General features: G+C 45.2%; 1 protein-coding gene across 1 annotated transcript in view; it reads left to right on the top strand.

Moving 5' to 3' along the window:
- Positions 1–17,096, top strand: part of LOC124776711 — an 80,095-nt gene extending 62,999 nt beyond the window's left edge. The window contains exons 2-3 of the mRNA XM_047251828.1: positions 16,842–16,863; positions 16,931–17,096. Coding sequence (XP_047107784.1) covers positions 16,842–16,863; positions 16,931–17,096 — 188 coding nt within the window. The remainder of the gene's footprint in view (positions 1–16,841; positions 16,864–16,930) is intronic.
- The last annotated feature ends 354 nt before the right edge of the window (positions 17,097–17,450 follow it).

Raw genomic sequence — 17,450 nt, 5'->3', positions numbered from 1 at the left:
TCTTGAAATATAGCATATTGTTGTCGAGTGTAGGAATGCTTGTTTTTTTTTTTTTCGACGTGTGAGTTAATGACGTGAAAGACTGTATTCTGTAATGTTATTTCACTTGTCTGAAATGTTTGTAATACACATGTACATGACAGTTTATTTACAAACATTGATTAGAATGCGATAGACCCTCACAGGCCGTGTAATTTATCCATAAAGCTGAAAGAAATTGTTTAACATAGATTTTTTCGGAGTTCAATTCTCGTTTTTTCTTTACTCTCATGACGGTTTGGAAATAACGAGGACATTCCGCGATGATCGCTAATTTTAGCAGTAAAATAATGGAAGCTTTCTTCCCCAATTTTCTCAATACCAATTTTGCTCACAAAACTAAAATAAAATCGGCCGTGGCTGTTTTCGTTGAAAGAGGACATTTATTATCATAGCGATTGAGTTCTCCATTTTAATAAATGCTCGATTATGAGAGATGCTTTGACGTCAAATAAAAGCGTTCTCCATCGCAGAACGATATACCTATTGGAGGCTCTGAGGGCGACCCTAGTCTGTGTGTGAGGTTGCTGATGCAGCTACGCCCTGACCTGGGGGAGGAAGAGGGCGTGGAATATGGGATTGGGGCTGTATCGTTATATTTTACACAAACAAGTTGCATTTGGGGCGGACCTCCATTTATCTGCCATTGTTCAGCTGATTACACACGCTTATGTGTTGGCGAAGGACCGTCGCCCCAGGGTGGTCAGTGACCAGCTCACGCCATGCCTTGCAGGCTGCTCTGACCACATCTAAGGAAGGCTGTGCCTCAAGTTACGGTGGGGTCTGCGGTCGCTGTAGGCGGAGGACTTCCTGTTTTCCAACTCGTTGTTGTTCCATGAGGGATCCAGCCTTTCTGAGAAATACGTTTAACAGATTTGTAGAAGTGTCTTGTTCTTGCCTTTTGTAAGTCTGTGATTGATTTCCGCAGACTGTAGACAGTATACCAGTGCCACCAGAAGGATCTGTGGACCATCGGCGGCAAGATTGAACAGGTCTCTAGCCCTGCCTAGTGTGAGGAGAGCGAGGGAGGGATTGACGGATGAGGGGTGGAGGAGGCGGTAAGACTGCCTCCAAATTGGTTAGTTTGTGAGCACCCATTGAGGAGGATACATCTGAAACTGTTGCCCCTCTGCAATCGTCTGGTATCGGTTTTTACGGTAGTACATTGTGAGTGATGGTTTTCTTTTATACAACAATTTCGAAATGTAATTACAACAGTGACGCATTTTTTTTCATCGGTTGTGGTGGCATGTATTGGCTTTCATTAATTGGGCTGCAGAGTGATTGTCGAGCTGGTGTCTGCAGCGATAGGTACAGTTCTTAGCTGAATGATTACAGGTAATACACTTATTAAACTCCTCTCTGTTCGACACCAGCATCTCTTCGTTGATTATAATTCCCAACAAGAAAAAATTAAGATAGTATCTTACACCTCAGCCGTTTTTCCCGCCAGTTTGTTGGTGAAGGGTGGAGATTGAATGCGCCTGTCACTATTTTCGAGTGGCAGTGTGAAATTTTTCCCAGCGGGGTAACACTAGTTGTATGGCATCGTCAATTTTGAGCTGTATTGCGATTTTAGCTAGTCCTTGTGTAGCGCTATGCATATAGTTGTGTAATTAGGACCGATCTGTACGATTAATTACGTAATTAGGACCGATTTTTACTTCAGTTTCCGAGCCAAAATAAATAAAGAACACTAACCTAACTTTCCTCTCCTGCTTCTGGGCAGTTTCCATGTGTTAGGGGGTGCATTTGGGCTCTCCCTCCAGAAGCACCAGGGTTCGAGTTCCTAAATGGGGACCACCACTTTTAAATTGCCACCAATTCCAAGCGCCGCCGGTGGTATAATTGTGTTAGGTGGGTGCACTTGTGCTGGCTGTCCAGGAGTATCTGGTTCGAGTCCCAGAGAGGGCACTCTATTTTTAATTTCCTGCCACGTCACGGGTGGGAGGTGGGGTGGGACATCAATATCAAACTGATATCAATTAAATACCAACTCTGCACCAGCATCGCCAGTACCCTACTACAAGGTCAGTATTGGTTAAGAACAACGTCATGTAACTTGCAAATTGATAACTGGAATATTAAACTTCATTAAATAAAAAGTGAAAATACTGAGAATTAATAATGTCAATAAGTGAACACTTACAGCTGCACCTCAGTTTTGGTACAAAATGACATAGTGCGACTCTTATAAATTGATAGCTGGGATACATGTTTCACCGAATTAAAAGTTCAAAATGAGAGTTGATTATATGCCTGTCAATACATGACACTAAGAGCTGTAAAAACACAAAAAACATCTTTAAAATCCAGAAATCTGCTGCCAGGAACTAGAATATCCGCACACCCTACGCGAAACGACGTGATCGTTCTGTGGTTTGAGGTTAGAACGCTAGGAAGCAGCAGCGATTGAAAACTGAGGCTTTTGACGACAAACCAGTGTCACAAAGTGCCGCGGTATCCCCTGTACTGCACTTCCATATGATGGGTGATCGTTGCAAGTCTTTATGGACGATAAAAACATTTTCCGTGCAGCTCTGCATCTGACATTATCACTGTGTTTTTAATATATACTGCGCATAATCACTACCCTACTTTATTTCCCGATGCCTCACATGTAGAGACGCCACGAAATCAGTGAAGTGCCCACTGATTTATAAGAAATAACTTTTCTGGTGGTAGAGGATCCTAGAAGGAATACTTTAAGATCAACAACTAAAGAACGGAAATAAACACTTTTTTGTTGACATTTGCATCTTAGAACAAAACTTTGTAACAACTGTTCAAAGCAACGGCCATCAGTCTCAACGCACGCTTTACAACGCCGTATATAACATTTGGCTGCACTTTGTCATACATTTCTTTCGTCTGCTGTACAACCATACAGCCAGCTTAGGATCCCACCAACCATTACTTTAGTTTCTTCTCGGATTTTCATTAATCACCTATAGCGGAAGTTTCATCTTTATATTCGTTCGGCTTCCCAGACAGTGCACCCTGCTGCGTTATAGATTAAATGCAAACCTATAGTTTGGGTATCAGTTTATGCTCTACTTCTTTCGCAACTGGCCATGAACAGTAGACAGTGGTAATCTCACTGCAGACGTACGTCAGACGCTTGAGTATTGCTATACACGGTAACAAAATAGGAAGACGGACCTCCGGACAAAGGATGATACGCAGGCTTACCCCCGATTCCACGCATCAGGCCACAGCTTGCGGATGGGAAAACAGGTCACTGGCACCATACTCTGCACAATTAGCCCCGTCTACCTCACATAATGCCCTTCCTTCCACCACAAGATTTTGATTTACAAAGTTGACTTGTGGCGGTCATACCGCCGGTCTCAACCTCCACAGGATAGGCATCACACATACCCCACCTCGTCACATGTTTTAAATGACACATGAATGGTACACTACGTGCAGGAAACTAAACAATCGTCAATTTCCTGCTAATATCACCTGTTGCATCAGGAAATGAAACAACTTAAAAAATCAACAAAAGCTCTTTGAGGTATTTTAACTTGTCGTATTTTAACTTGTCCATATAACTGAAAGTATTTCTATAGAGAGCTCCTGTCCTATATAGTCTGTACATAAAACATCATTCTTTCAAATAACAGACATACTGCTTACGTACAATAATATGCTGCAGCTACATGCTGTGAACACCAAACATGTCTCCGGTCTCATTGCTCGTTCACAGACTGTACCGCGTTAAACATTTTAAGAGCATGGTTTGTGTATCTCAACACACTTGGTTGAGTTCCCCTATTGTGTGCATAAATTGTTTGTTACTTTAGAGATTTAGGACATCCTGTGTACAAACTGTTAAAGATACATATTTATTTATCTTAGGCATGACTAAGAGCAGAGACTCAGAGAAGAGTCAGCATTTATAATAGGCAAATTATAAACCGAACTCATATTCTATCATGTCAAACGGAAAATGTCCAACGTAAATAGAAGACACAACTCATGAGACGAAAAGACTACTCGAAAACAAAAGTTAAATTAAGTGAACATGTCACGTTGCTGATGGTGATGGAAGCAAATCTTTTTTTATCGGTCACTTATTTCTTCTTTCAATAACTAGCTCTGCCCAAAACACATCTTTTCGCTACTTAGAGCTTATTTTGCCTAGTGCGTGAAACCGTACATTATTTGAGAATGCAAAACCAATAGCTTGTAGTGACTTCTTCCTGTCGTTCTGTCATTTTGCACACACACACACACACACACACACACACACACACACACACACACACACACAGAACACACATCATAAACGCACACACACAGCCGCACGTAATAGTCTGCCGTGACGTTAGCCTCGTACCACATCCGTTCTTAAACTTCGCTAGCTGATGTCCACGCAGCAGCTTTTTTACGTACTGTTGGTTTTGCCAACGCTACGCATGCGTTGACTGTTTGACTTTAATCCCAGGTATTTGTTAGAGGGCACAAATTCAAATTCCCTCTCATTAATGCAGGAAAGAGATAATTGATCTCGCACGTAATTTACGTTTGCTAGTTACGGTTCCGCATCATTTCAAACGATTTATGAACAACTGTGTAACACGTGCAGAGATTTTTTTGCTATGGGAGGAAAATGGTACTTTTAAATTAATAACGGAAAACACTTTCGTAGTTCTTTAACTTTGATTTCGCGGCTGCCACAGCCACAAATTTATTGAAACACACTTCCATTTTACAAACTTGACTGTATTATGGTCACAGTTGTACGTTTGACACCATCAGCCGATTTCAGCGATGTACCATTTTGAAATGCTTATTTATATTATATCCTTGTAACTGAAAACGGCCACCCTGTGCGGCTGTATGCAATGTACGTGCTTGCGTCATATAAGTATGTACAACGCCTCAAAGGTGACTGTGTATAGGTACAAGGACGCAATATAATTAAGCGCTTGAAAACGGCTCATCGCCGAAGTCGAACAGGTGACTGTGATCATAATACAACCATGACGTAAAATGAAATAGTCGTTTAATGTTCTGGAAACCTAAATCACACATTGGCTAGCACTGAAATTACTTTTCGCCACTACGTGTATTAAAAATACATTTGACCGGCACATGTAGTACTGTAGATGTAGTAGCTGTGAAACATCGCTTGTGGTGTTACAGCTGTATTCTCTTCCCACAAATATTTCAATGTTATAAGACTGTACTGTGTGACTAGCTATGTCAGTGTAATCCTCCTAAGACTGCATCCTTCTTTAGAGAATGGATATAGAAGTATGAGAATGATATGTGTTGGCTAAATACGTACACTGATAACCACCTAGAAAATTCCTTGACAACAAGTTTTCCTTCCAGTAATTTCGATCTTTTCATGTATGCTGTTCAGTTACTATCATCACCGAATGTCCGTTAAAAGTACGCAATCCCAGCTGCATTTCCATAAATAACGTACAGACAATGTTCAAGGTCGGAGACCGCTATTTTGGTGTTATATTTGGACTGAAACCCAGTAGTTAACGTTCTTTACTTGATAGCTCAGATACAGTTAAGGAAAGAGCACATTGCTTTTTGTCACGTTCATTAGTTGATATACTGGTTATTTATTGTCATACAGAAAGATTGACAAATACTTGTTGTTGGTTTCTTAACTTTTATAAAATTATATCAGTGAAGCGAACGGTAAAAGAAGCAAACAAATGGTTCTGTTAGATAAAGACCTGCTCCAACCAACATACCATACATATCTCTTGCAACATGTGAAATGTGCATTTGGGCAATTAATTAGGTTCACCAAGATCAAACCGTATTGACATAATCCCTTCAGTTATAACAAGTGTACAACCATGACTTTTGGGTCAAGACCACAATAATCTGTACTAAGTTGTACACATAGATATTAGAATAAAACAGGGTGACTGACTCAGGAACCTCGCTAAAAGCATGTATTATAATGATGCAAGCCTGAAAGTGGATTCAATCGATTTCTGAACAGGAATAATGTCTACGATACCTAATGCAGAGATAATAAAATTTCATGAAATCGAGGCTTTGCCTTGCATTAATTTAAATTAAAAAGCCTACCAATGGATTCGTCCTTTCCAGTCTGCAACAACTGCATCGCCGTACTATAATACTATTATATTTCAACTGAAAAGTATGAATATATCAAACATAGACACCAGTTTAAAGTAAGCTGGAGATGTAATGGAAACAGTAGCAGCGGATATCTGGAATCATTTCCATCTACGGCCAAAGTTATATTAAAAATAGCGTATAACCAGATAAAAAGGTGTGTATACTGGGAAACCAAATTAACATGGACATGTCGTCGTGTAGCGGTGACGCCAGTCCGTCCTGTCCATTGCTGACGCTTTAATCAAAGAAAGCTCCTGCTGAATATTTTTTATTACGCCGTCCCAAGCTGAGATGAAAGCTGCTGTCTGTGTCGACTTTATTTTCATGGATTCTTACTTCTCTCGTTTCCTTGATCGTGGAATCGAGGAAATATTTAGCCCGACGTACCTCTTTGCATCTTCAAAGATGAAAGCGTATCCTTCGAAGGTACAATGTTACACTGCTGCAGACTTGTCTGCGTTACTGATGAGAGCGTTCCTCGCCATTTCTTTACCACTCTCTGAGATGCAACGTTGCTTTGGCCATCTACATCTACATCTACATACATACTTCGAAATCCACCATACGGTGCGTGGCGGAGGGTACCTCGTACCACAACTAGCATCTTCTCTGCCTGTTCCACTCCCAAACAGAACGAGGGAAAAATGACTGCCTACATGCCTCTGTACGAGCCCTAATCTCTCTTATCTTATATTTGTGGTCTTTCCGCGAAATATAAGTTGGCAGCAGTAAAACTGTATTGCAGTCAGCCTCAAATGCTGGTTCACTAAATTTCCTCTGTAGCGGTTCACGAAAAGAACGCCTCCTTTCCTCCAGAGACTCCCACCCGAGTTCCTGAAGCATTTCCGTAACACTCGCGTGATGATCAAACCTTCCAGTAACAAATCTAGCAGCCCGCCTCTGAATTGCTTCTATATCCTCCCTCAATCCCACCTGATAGGGATCCCAAACGCTCGAGCAGTACTCAAGAATAGGTCGTATTAGTGTTTTATAAGCGGTCTCCTTTACAGATGAACCACATCTTGGCAAAATTCTACCAATGAACCGAAAACGACTATCCGCATTCTCCACAACTGCCATTACATGCTTGTCCCACTTCATATCGCTCTGCAATGTTACGCCCAAATATTTAATCGACGTGACTGTGTCAAGCGCTACACTACTAACGGAGTACTCAAACATTACGGGATTCTTTTTTCTATTCATCTGCATTAATTTACATTTGTCTATATTTAGAGTTAGCTGCCATTCTTTACACCAATCACAAATCATGTCCAAGTCATTTTGTGTCCTCCTACAGTCACTCAACGACGACACTTTCCCGTACACCACAACATCATCTGCAAACACTGCACATTGCTATCCACCCTATCCAAAAGATCATTCATGTAAATAGAAAGCCGGCCGAAGTGGCCGTGCTGATAAAGGCGCTGCAGTCTGGAACCGCAAGACCGCTACGGTCGCAGGTTCGATTCCTGCCTCGGGCATGGATGTTTGTGATGTCCTTAGGTTAGTTAGGTTTAACTAGTTCTAAGTTCTAGGGGCCGGCCGCGGTGGTCTAGCGGTTCTGGCGCTGCAGTCCGGAACCGCGGGACTGCTACGGTCGCAGGTTCGAATCCTGCCTCGGGCATGGGTGTGTGTGATGTCCTTAGGTTAGTTAGGTTTAAGTAGTTCTAAGTTCTAGGGGACTTATGACCTAAGATGTTGAGTCCCATAGTGCTCAGAGCCATTTTTAAGTTCTAGGGGACTAATGACCTCAGTAGTTGAGTCCCACAGTGCTCAGAGCCATTTGAAACATTTTTGTAAATAGAAAACAACAGTGGACCTACCACACTTTCCTTGGGCGCTCCAGATGATACCCTCACCTCCGATGAACACTCACCATCGAGGACAACGTATTGGGTTCTATTATTTAAGAAGTCTTCGAGCCACTCACATATTTGGGAACTAATCCCATATGCTCGTACCTTAGTTAGGAGTCTGCAGTGGGGCACCGAGTCAAACGCTTTCCGGAAGTCAAGGAATATGGCATCCGTCTGATACCCTTCATCCATGGTTCGAAAGATATCATGTGAAAAAAGGGCGAGTTGCGTTTCGCAGGAGCGATGCTTTCTAAAGCCGTATTGAATCATGGACAGCAACTTCTCTGTCTCAAGGAAATTCATTATTTTCGAACTGAGAATCCTGCAACAAACCGATGTTAAGGATACTGTTCTGTAATTTTGAGGATCCGTCCTTCTACCCTTCTTATATACAGGCGTCACCTGCGCTTTTTCCAGTCGCTCGGGACTTTACGTTGAGCAAGTGATTCGCGATAAATGCAAGCTAAGTAAGGAGCCAATGCAGTAGAGTACTCTCTGTAAAACCGATTGGAATCCCATCAGGACCTAGCGATTTATTTATTTTCAACCCTTTCAGCTGGTTCACAACCCCAGGGACGTCTATCACTATGTCCTCCATACGGGAATCTGTACGAGACTCAAACGGTGGTATGTTTGTACGATCCTCCTGCGTGGAAGATTTCTCAAATGCTAAATTTAAAATTGCAGCTTTCGTTTTGCTGTCTTCCGTTGCCAGGACAGACTGATCAGTGAGTGACTGGATGGAAGCCTTCGACCAGCTTACTGATTTTACGTAAGACCAGAATTTCCTTGGGTTATCAGCAAGATCTTTTGCTAAGGTATGATGGAGGTAGTGGTTGTATGCTTCGCGCATCGGCCTTTTTTCACCAGCACAAATCTCTACTAACTTTTGCCTGTTCTTATTCTCCCTATTTGTATCTTAAAAATAGGGCATACCTCGAAGGCTTCCAACCTATACTAGGTTTACAATAATTCATAATGCATGTGACTTTTTTTTTCTTTATTGTTATTTTTAAACCTGTTTACAGGCAGGCCAGCAGCAGCATACTACGCCGCTCTTTGGCCTCAGAGAAACACAAAAGATACAAATGAAGACATTCAGAGAAAAAATTATGCTGGACATATAAACGGAGACAAACACTTTTTAAAACACAGGGAGCCGTTCACGGGCATAGAGTCCAAGCTAAAATTTGTTCAGACACCTGGACACATACATTGACGAAAATTGTCACACGTGAACGTAAGTGGACAAAACGAATAACGCTGAACCACTTAAGCACAAAACGACAGCACACACAGAAACACTAGGCGTTGATCTCCGGCGCGCAAAAGGTCACTAACCGTGTACGAGTCCGTGGACCTGTCAAGAGAGGAGGAGGGGGGGTGGGAGAGGGAGAGGGGAGAGCAGATGCCATGGGCAGGGGAGATAGGGGAAAGGGAGGAAGGGGGAGGGGAAGCCCGGGGGAAGAGGGGTGGAGGAATGGGATGGGGAAAAGGAAAGAGAAGGGAGGGAAGGTGCCTAAAGGAAAGGACACAGAAATTGGTGGGGGGAGGATCGAAGTTGATAGGAGGGGTAGATGGAGGGGAGGAGGACATCATCAGGGAGGGGGAGCTGGCAGAAGCCACCTTGGGAGAGGGTAAGGAGGATGGAGAGATGGAGACCGGGTGAGACGTGGGAATACAGGTGCAGCACCAGGTGGGGGTGGGAGAGGATGGGCGAGACAAGCAGGTGAGGAGGATTGAGTTTGCGGGAGGTGTACAGGATGCGTATCCTTTCAAGGAAAAGGAGGAGGTGGGGGGGAATGGAATGAGATCGTACAGGATCCGCATGGGGGAGGGAAGACGGATGCGATAGGCGAGGCGGAGAGCATGCCGTTCAAGATTTTTAAGGGATTTATAAAAGGTAGGGGGGGTCGGAGATCCAGGCCGGATGGGCATAACAAAGGATAGGGCGGATGAGGGATTTATAGGTGTGGACGGTGGTGGAGGCGTCCAGACCCCACGTACGGATGGAAAGGAGCTTGAGGAGATGGAGCCGGGAGCGTGCATTGGCTTGGATTGTCCAGAGACGGGGGGTCCAGGAGAGTCGACGATCGAGGGTGACGCCAAGGTACTTAAGGGTGGGGGTGAGGACGATAGGACGGCCATAGATGGTGAGATAGAAATCAAGGAGGCGGAAGGAAGGGGTGGTTTTGCCTACAATGATCGCCTGGGTTTTGGAGGGATTGACCTTGAGCAACCACTGGTTGCACCAAGCAGTGAACCGGTGAAGATGGGAGTGGAGAAGGTGTTGGGAGTGCTGCAGGGTGGGGGCAAGGGCAAGGAAGGCGGTGTCATCGGCAAATTGGAGAAGGTGGACAGGGGGTGACGGCGGTGGCATGTCCGCCATATATAAAAGATACAGAAGGGGAGAGAGGACGGAGCCTTGGGGCACACCAGTGGAGGGAAAAAAGGTCTAGGAATCCGTGTTATGGATGGTGACGTAGGAAGGACGGTGGGAGAGAAAGGAGCCGATCAGACGGACGTAGTTAATGGGAAGGGCGAAGGTTTGGAGCTTGAAGAGGAGACCGGAATGCCATACGCGGTGTGGAGGACAGGGAGATGGTCGCTACCAATAGGCTCCATGACATCCACCGTTATGTGGCCAAGGAGGTAGGGGAGGAAAGGATAACATCGGGAGTGAAGTTGGATTCAGGACGGGTGTGCTGGGGAATGGGGATGAGGTCGCCTTGAAGGGAGGAGAGGAACCAATGCCACCGCCGTAACTGGGCGGCGGAACGACTATGGATGTTGAGGTCTGCGGCGATCATGTAGGAGGAGAAAATACGGTCAATGTGGGAGAGGAAGTCGAAGGGAAGAGGGGCGTTAGGCAGTGGCGCAGGTGACGGTAAGGCCAGGGAAGAAGAGACTAAGCATCAGGTGTGCAGTGGGGTCGAGAAGGAGAGGTTGGAGCCGAACTGGGATCCGGCAGTGGTGACCAATGGCAACTCCGCCACACGCAATCGGGAGGGGATTATCGGAGCAGTGAAGGAGGTAGAGCAAAGTGTGGATGTTATGGTGGGGTTGGAGGAAGGTTTAATTGAGGAGGAAGGCATCCACGTGGTGGGTGGCAAGGGTGTGCAGGAAGAGGTTCTTGTTGGCAGGAAGGGAGCGGATGTTGTTGAAAAGGATACGGTGCTGTCGCACCATGACAGGGATTTAGACAAGGGTGTCAAGACGGAAGGTGAAATGGGCCTGGCTGTTGGAGTAGGTGGCACACATTTTTAAGTGGAAAACGGAACGTGTGGCGAGGGATATCTGTTGGAGGGTGTGGGGGCGCTGGAACGGGTGAACCTTTTGGAGGACGATGGTGAGGAATCTGATGATGTCCTCAGCGGTAGGGGGTGGGCAAAGGGAATTGCCGGGAGGGGTGGGGGCGTCCAGAGGGCAGACAGGAACAGTGAGTTCAGGAGTGGTAGAAGGGGGTCAGGCCTTACGTTTCTGGGAATAAGTAGGATGAGGGAGGTTACAGGTATTACAGGAGGGGGGGACTGGAGATTGGGGCACTGCCATAAAAAGTGGGCTTGCCTACAGTGCGGGCAGGTGGGGGCCTCGCGGCACTCAGATGTCGGGTGTGCATTATACTGCAAGCACCTTTGGCAGTGGAGGGATTGAGGAGGGGAATGGGAAGGGTCAGCTTGGTAGCGTTGGTGAAAGAGAAGGGCACCCTCCTTCAGGAGACGGTCTATGGAAGGGGCGTGTTTGGAAAAGACCCACATAAGGCGGGTGGGGCCGGCTGAGTTATGGATGTGGTGAACCGCACACACCTCCAGATGGGGATGCACCTTGAGCTCTGCCAACACCTCCTCCTCCATGATCGCCAGACTAAGCTGAGTGATCATGGCAGTAAGGGTCGGTGGGCGACGCGGGGGTTGGGGTTGGTGGGAGGGAGGCGGGGAAGGAGCAGGGGTGAGGGAGGCATTAGGGCCAAAGCGGGTGACAGGGATGTGGGAAAGGAGATCTGTGTGGATGGTAGGGCTGGGGGAGGAGATGAGGACCGAATCACAGTGAGGAGTGAGGAGGGAGATGAGGAAACCAGGAAAATTCTGGCGAAGGAAGAGGGTGAGGTTCCGGGCCTCAAGATGGGAGGGATCAGGACGGGAGAAGAGGTAACAGTAGGAGGAGGGGGTGGAGGAGGACAAGAGGGAGGGGACAGGGACAGGTGGGGAGATATCCATGGCATCATGGGCTGAGGTTGGGGGACGAGGCAGAGCCTTTTTGGGAGTAGAGGAGGCAGGGGTGCCACTGGGGCGCTTGACAGCGGTGGAGGAGGTGTGAGAGATGGGAGAGACTGGAATGTGGCGGGGAGTGGCAGATCCTGGTGCTGGAGTCAGCGCCGGAGATGGTGAGGACGATGGCAAAGGCGATGGTGATGATGATGATGATGATGATGAAGGCGAAGGGGAGAGTTGAGCATGGGCGACCACCCTAGTGGGGGCCGCAGAAACGGAAGGAGCAGAGGGAGGGAGTGGAGGGAAGGGATCAGAGGAGGCACGGGAGGGAGGAGCCGGGGATGGGACGACAAATAGTGAAGGAGATGGGAGTGTGAGGAGTGGGGGGATGGATTGAGGGGGCGGTGATGGGGCACACCACGTGATAGCAGTGGCGGCGGTGGATGGGGATGTGTATATGATGGCAGTGGTGGTGGCAGTAGTGGTGGTGGTGGGGGTCGACATTACGATAAGGGGAATGACACAGGACAGGACAAAGAAGCAAACGAGGGATGGACAAGGCGACGAGAGACACAAAGTAAAAGGGACAGAGAATGATGAAGGAGACTGGGGCCGAAGCCCCATTCTGCTGCTGCTGGCGGGGGAGGCGACCCAGCTGGCTGGCCGGTGTGGACGCTGGTTGCTGCTGCTGCTGCTGCTGGCTGGGAACGCTGCTGGATGCTGGACGCTGGCTGCCGGCTGGAACTGCCGCTGGCCACTGGCAGGAACCGCTGCTGGCTGCTGGCTGGACGGCTGCTGGACGCTGGCTGGGACCGCTGCTGGACGCTGGCTGCAGGGTGCTGGCTGCTGGCCACTGGCAGGAACCGCTGCTGGCTGCTGGACGCTGGCTGGGACCGCTGCTGGACGCTGGCTGCAGTCTGCTGGCTGCTGGCTGGACGGCTCCTGCAATATACTTAACACTTCGATTAGAACCGAAAGGCCAATCGAAGGGCGGCATCCTTCCAATTACCGCCGGAGATGTGCATGTGAGCTCACAGTTTCTGTAATAATAGATCTTTTCCTACAGATGTTCGTACGAGATTTGTTGGTCAGTTTAGAAAGCTCTGTAGTAGAATGTAAAACGTAGTCATGCTGGATACTGTAATTAACTTACAATAGTAAAATATAAAACTAATTCATAGCAAAAAGGTTATCTGACGCATCCGTAGTAAGAGTTTCACTCTATGCGTCTTGCGCATGCGCGCCACCCTCTGTGGGGCAGACCGCGAAGCCCTCGCGGTCCGCAGTTTCTAGTCACACGACAAGGCCCATACAACGGGCTTAAAGTGAATTTATACAGTTGGTTTAATAGAAATGACAAAACCTTATGATTATGCATCAACTTTTATGAAGTTGACTTAGGGCAAGGCCTGTTTTAGGCAAACATTTAAATAATAATTTATGTAAGTACTATACGTTGCATCCTTTAGGATGACCATATCTAATATAATTTACTAGCGCATTATAATATTAACTTGTTGCAGGTTCTGAAGAAGACGTTATTAATAACGTTGAAACCTAGGTAAGTGAAAAGTTTACTTGCAACTGTAGGCTGTATATTCTAATATAAACAATATCAGTTGCTGTCGCTGCATAAAAATGTTAAAAATTATGAAATTCGTGCCAGCCGAGGCCCAGAAAGCAGCTAATAAGTATGTAGATGTTATGCATAAGATCTGCAAACAGGTATGGCCATCACTTTTATTAAACAATGTAAATTTTGCAACGTAATCCCGGAATTTGTTAATGGTTTTTAAACAGTAAAATGTGCAATAAGTCGTCTATTTTTTTAAACGGAAATTGATACAGCAAATATTTGTTGAAAGAACGGTGGAACTTTACATGAAAAAAGATAACCTCAACGCTGAATCATATGACCTCCAATTATTTTTGTCTAAAACCTTTAGAGATAACTCCAATTTTCAGATAGATGGCTTCTGGTTACATGTCAACTTGTGGTTAGATAATCGTAAAATGGAAATTGCTCAGCGACATGACAAAAAGTTTAAGAAATTAATTAGTCGAGTTAATTCCGGTGTATCCCAAAATGCGCGTAAAAGGGAGGCTGCCCAGTCTGTGTTTCATCAACACGTTGTAAATAAAACAGATATCATTTTCACAGAGGACGAAAATAAATTAAGTAAAGGTTTCAAATATAATATAGGACCTAGTTTGACCCCTCAAAATCTTCGGAAGTTGGTAGTGGATCTTAAGGTTGGCCTTGATAGCGGTAAAGTAGATAAAAGTATCAAAACGAGGCTTGCTTACGATGCTTGTAAAATAACACAGAAAGAGTGTCTAGGCAGTAATACGTTCACGAAAGATATGTGCAATGTTAAAAACATTAACGAAAAACTAAGAAATAATAAAGCCTAATAACTAAGGCCGATAAGGGGAATACGATTATCGTTTCTACTAAAAAAGGAATATATTCAGGAAACGGAAATGTTCTTTGAAGAGAATGGCATCGTACCACTAGAGGTAGACCCAACGCCCACCATACAGAGGGATATTAGAGCGAGTCTTAGCAATACTAAGAAGTTGATCGGAGAATATAGAAAAAAAGGCATTGATAAACATGAACCCCAAGCCCCCGACGCTAAGGAGTCAATTTAGGCTCCACAAAATTTCCCATCCGCTCCGCCCTATTGTCGATAGTACCAATAGTGCTTATCATAAATTAGCGAGACATTTACATTATAAAATTAAAGAATATTTCGTGTTTCAAAATAATTTTTGATTAAAAATTCAGTGGAACTAGCCAACAGACTTAAAACCGTAACATGTTCCGAAAACACCAAATTGGTGTCATTTGACATCATTAGCTTGTACACAAATGTACCGGTGGATCAAACCTTGAACATTATAGAACAAAACTTAAGGTACCACAAAAAATTATCCACCATAGAAATTGATGAGCTAATGTTACTTCTTAGAGCTGCTCTTAAATACAATTATTTTTCATTCAATAAAAAATTATATTCACAGCCATGTGGCTTAGCTATGGGGAGTCCACATGCATGTATCATGTCCGAAATTTTTATAATTTCTCTCGAATTGGTTTTTTTCCAAAATTACCCGGAATTAGTGAACATCATCATATTTTATGCGAGATACGTGGATGACATTCTTCTATTGGTTAATAATTCTCCAGAAGGAATAGAGCAAATTTTCCCAACGTTTAACAATCTACATGAAAAAATAATTGGAATCAGCTGACAGATCACTAAATTATCTTGATTTAACGTTGACTATTAAAGATGCTAAAATAGAGTTCAACATATTCCGGAAGGCAACTTATTCAGACAACATCATTCCGGCCGATTCAACCCACCCCCAAGCGCATAAAATGGCGTTTTTCTATTCTAGTATCCATCGGGCGATTTCTATTCCGTTGTCAGATGTCAACCTCGAAAAAGAATTACAACTTCTCGAGAGTATTGCACAGAATAATGGCTATGATCCAAAGATAGTGAGGCAGTTATATCATAAGAAAACGCGAAAAAGGACAACGACTTTAGTAAACACAAATACTCAAACCCAAGATCAGACCAAGAAATGGTTGTCGGCTCCTTATATAGGTAATGTCTCCTACAAGATAGGGCGGCTGTTGAAAAATTCAGGTTTTAAAATTTCCTACTCGACGAGTAATAGTTTAAAGCAAAATTTGGTTCATTCCCTTGAAAAAGACGGTTACAAGTCAGCGAAATCAGGCATTTACAAGATTATGTGTGATGATTGCCCATGTTATTACATAGGTCAAACAGGCAGAGCTATAGCAGTAAAGTTTAAAGAACATCTTCCAACAAAGGGCGTAGGAACACGGGGATCAGCCTTTGCGGAACATCTGGTGCAAATGGCTCATACACCTAAATCATTACGTGACATAGAGCTACTACATCATGAAGTTAAGGGATATAGACTCGACACGCTTGAGGAACTACAAATTTATGCACACCTAATTTCAGATAGAGGCAATTTACTGAACGATCAACTGTATCTAAAAAATGGGGCATACTTCGAAGGCTTCCAACCTATACTAGGTTAACAATAATTCATAATGCACGTGACCTCACAGTTTCTGTAATAATACATCCTTTCCTACAGATGTTCATACGAGATTTGTTGGTCAGTTTAGAAAGCTGTGTAGTAGAATGTAAAACGTAGTCATGCTGGATGCTGTAATTAACTTACAATAGTAAAATATAAAATTAATTCATAGCAAAAAGGTTATCTGACGCGTGCGTAGTAAAAGTTTCACTCTACACATCTTGCGCATGCGTGCCGCCCTCTGTGGGGCAGACCACAAAGCCCTCGTGGTCCGCAGTCTCTGGTCACACAACAAGGCCCATACAACAGGCTTAAAGTGAATTTATACAGTTGGTTTAATAGAAGTGACAAAACCTTATGGTTATGCATCAAGTTTTATGAAGTTGACTTAGGACATGGCCTGTTTTAGGCAAACATTTAAATAATAATTTATGTAAGTACTATACATTGCATCCTGTAGGATGACCATACCTAATATAATTTACTAACGCATTATAATATTAACTTGTTGCAGGTTCTGACGAACATCTCCGGCGGTACTCCGCAAGGATACCGCCCTTTGATTGTGCCATTCCAGCACTAATCGAAGCGCTAGGTTTTCAGGTGCCAGCCAGCCAGCCAGCCAGCCAGCCAGCCAAGCAGCAGCGGTCCAGCCGAGCAGCAGCGGTCCAGCCGAGCAGCAGCGGTCCAGCCGAGCAGCAGCGGTCCAGCCGAGCAGCAGCAGCAGCAGCAGCAGCAGCAGCGGTTCCGGCCAGCAGCAGCGGTCTAGCCAGCCATCCCTCCAGCAGCAGCAGTCCAGCCAGCCAGCCAGCCAGCCAGCCAGTCAGCCCTCCAGCAGCAGCAGCAGCTGCAGCGGCAGCAGCAGCTGCAGCGGCAGCAGCAGCAGCAGTGGCCCTGGCCCCGGCCCCGGCCGTGCCAGCAGCAGCAGCAGCAGCTGCGGCATTCCTGCCAGCCGTCGTCGGCGTCAGCGCCAGCGCCAGCAGCGTGGGACTCTGGTCTTCATCCGTCTTCGTCTTCATCCGTCTTCGTCTTCATCCGTCTTCGTCTTCGTCTTCGTCTTCGTCTTCATCTGTCCCCAGTTTTTTCCTTTCCTTTTCGTCCTGTGCATTTTTGTTTATCCCTG

Source organism: Schistocerca piceifrons, chromosome 1 (assembly GCF_021461385.2).
Source record: "Schistocerca piceifrons isolate TAMUIC-IGC-003096 chromosome 1, iqSchPice1.1, whole genome shotgun sequence".
Taxonomy (NCBI): domain Eukaryota; kingdom Metazoa; phylum Arthropoda; class Insecta; order Orthoptera; family Acrididae; genus Schistocerca; species Schistocerca piceifrons.
Note: the sequence above shows the minus strand (reverse complement) of the source record. Positions and strands in the feature narration are given on the sequence as shown.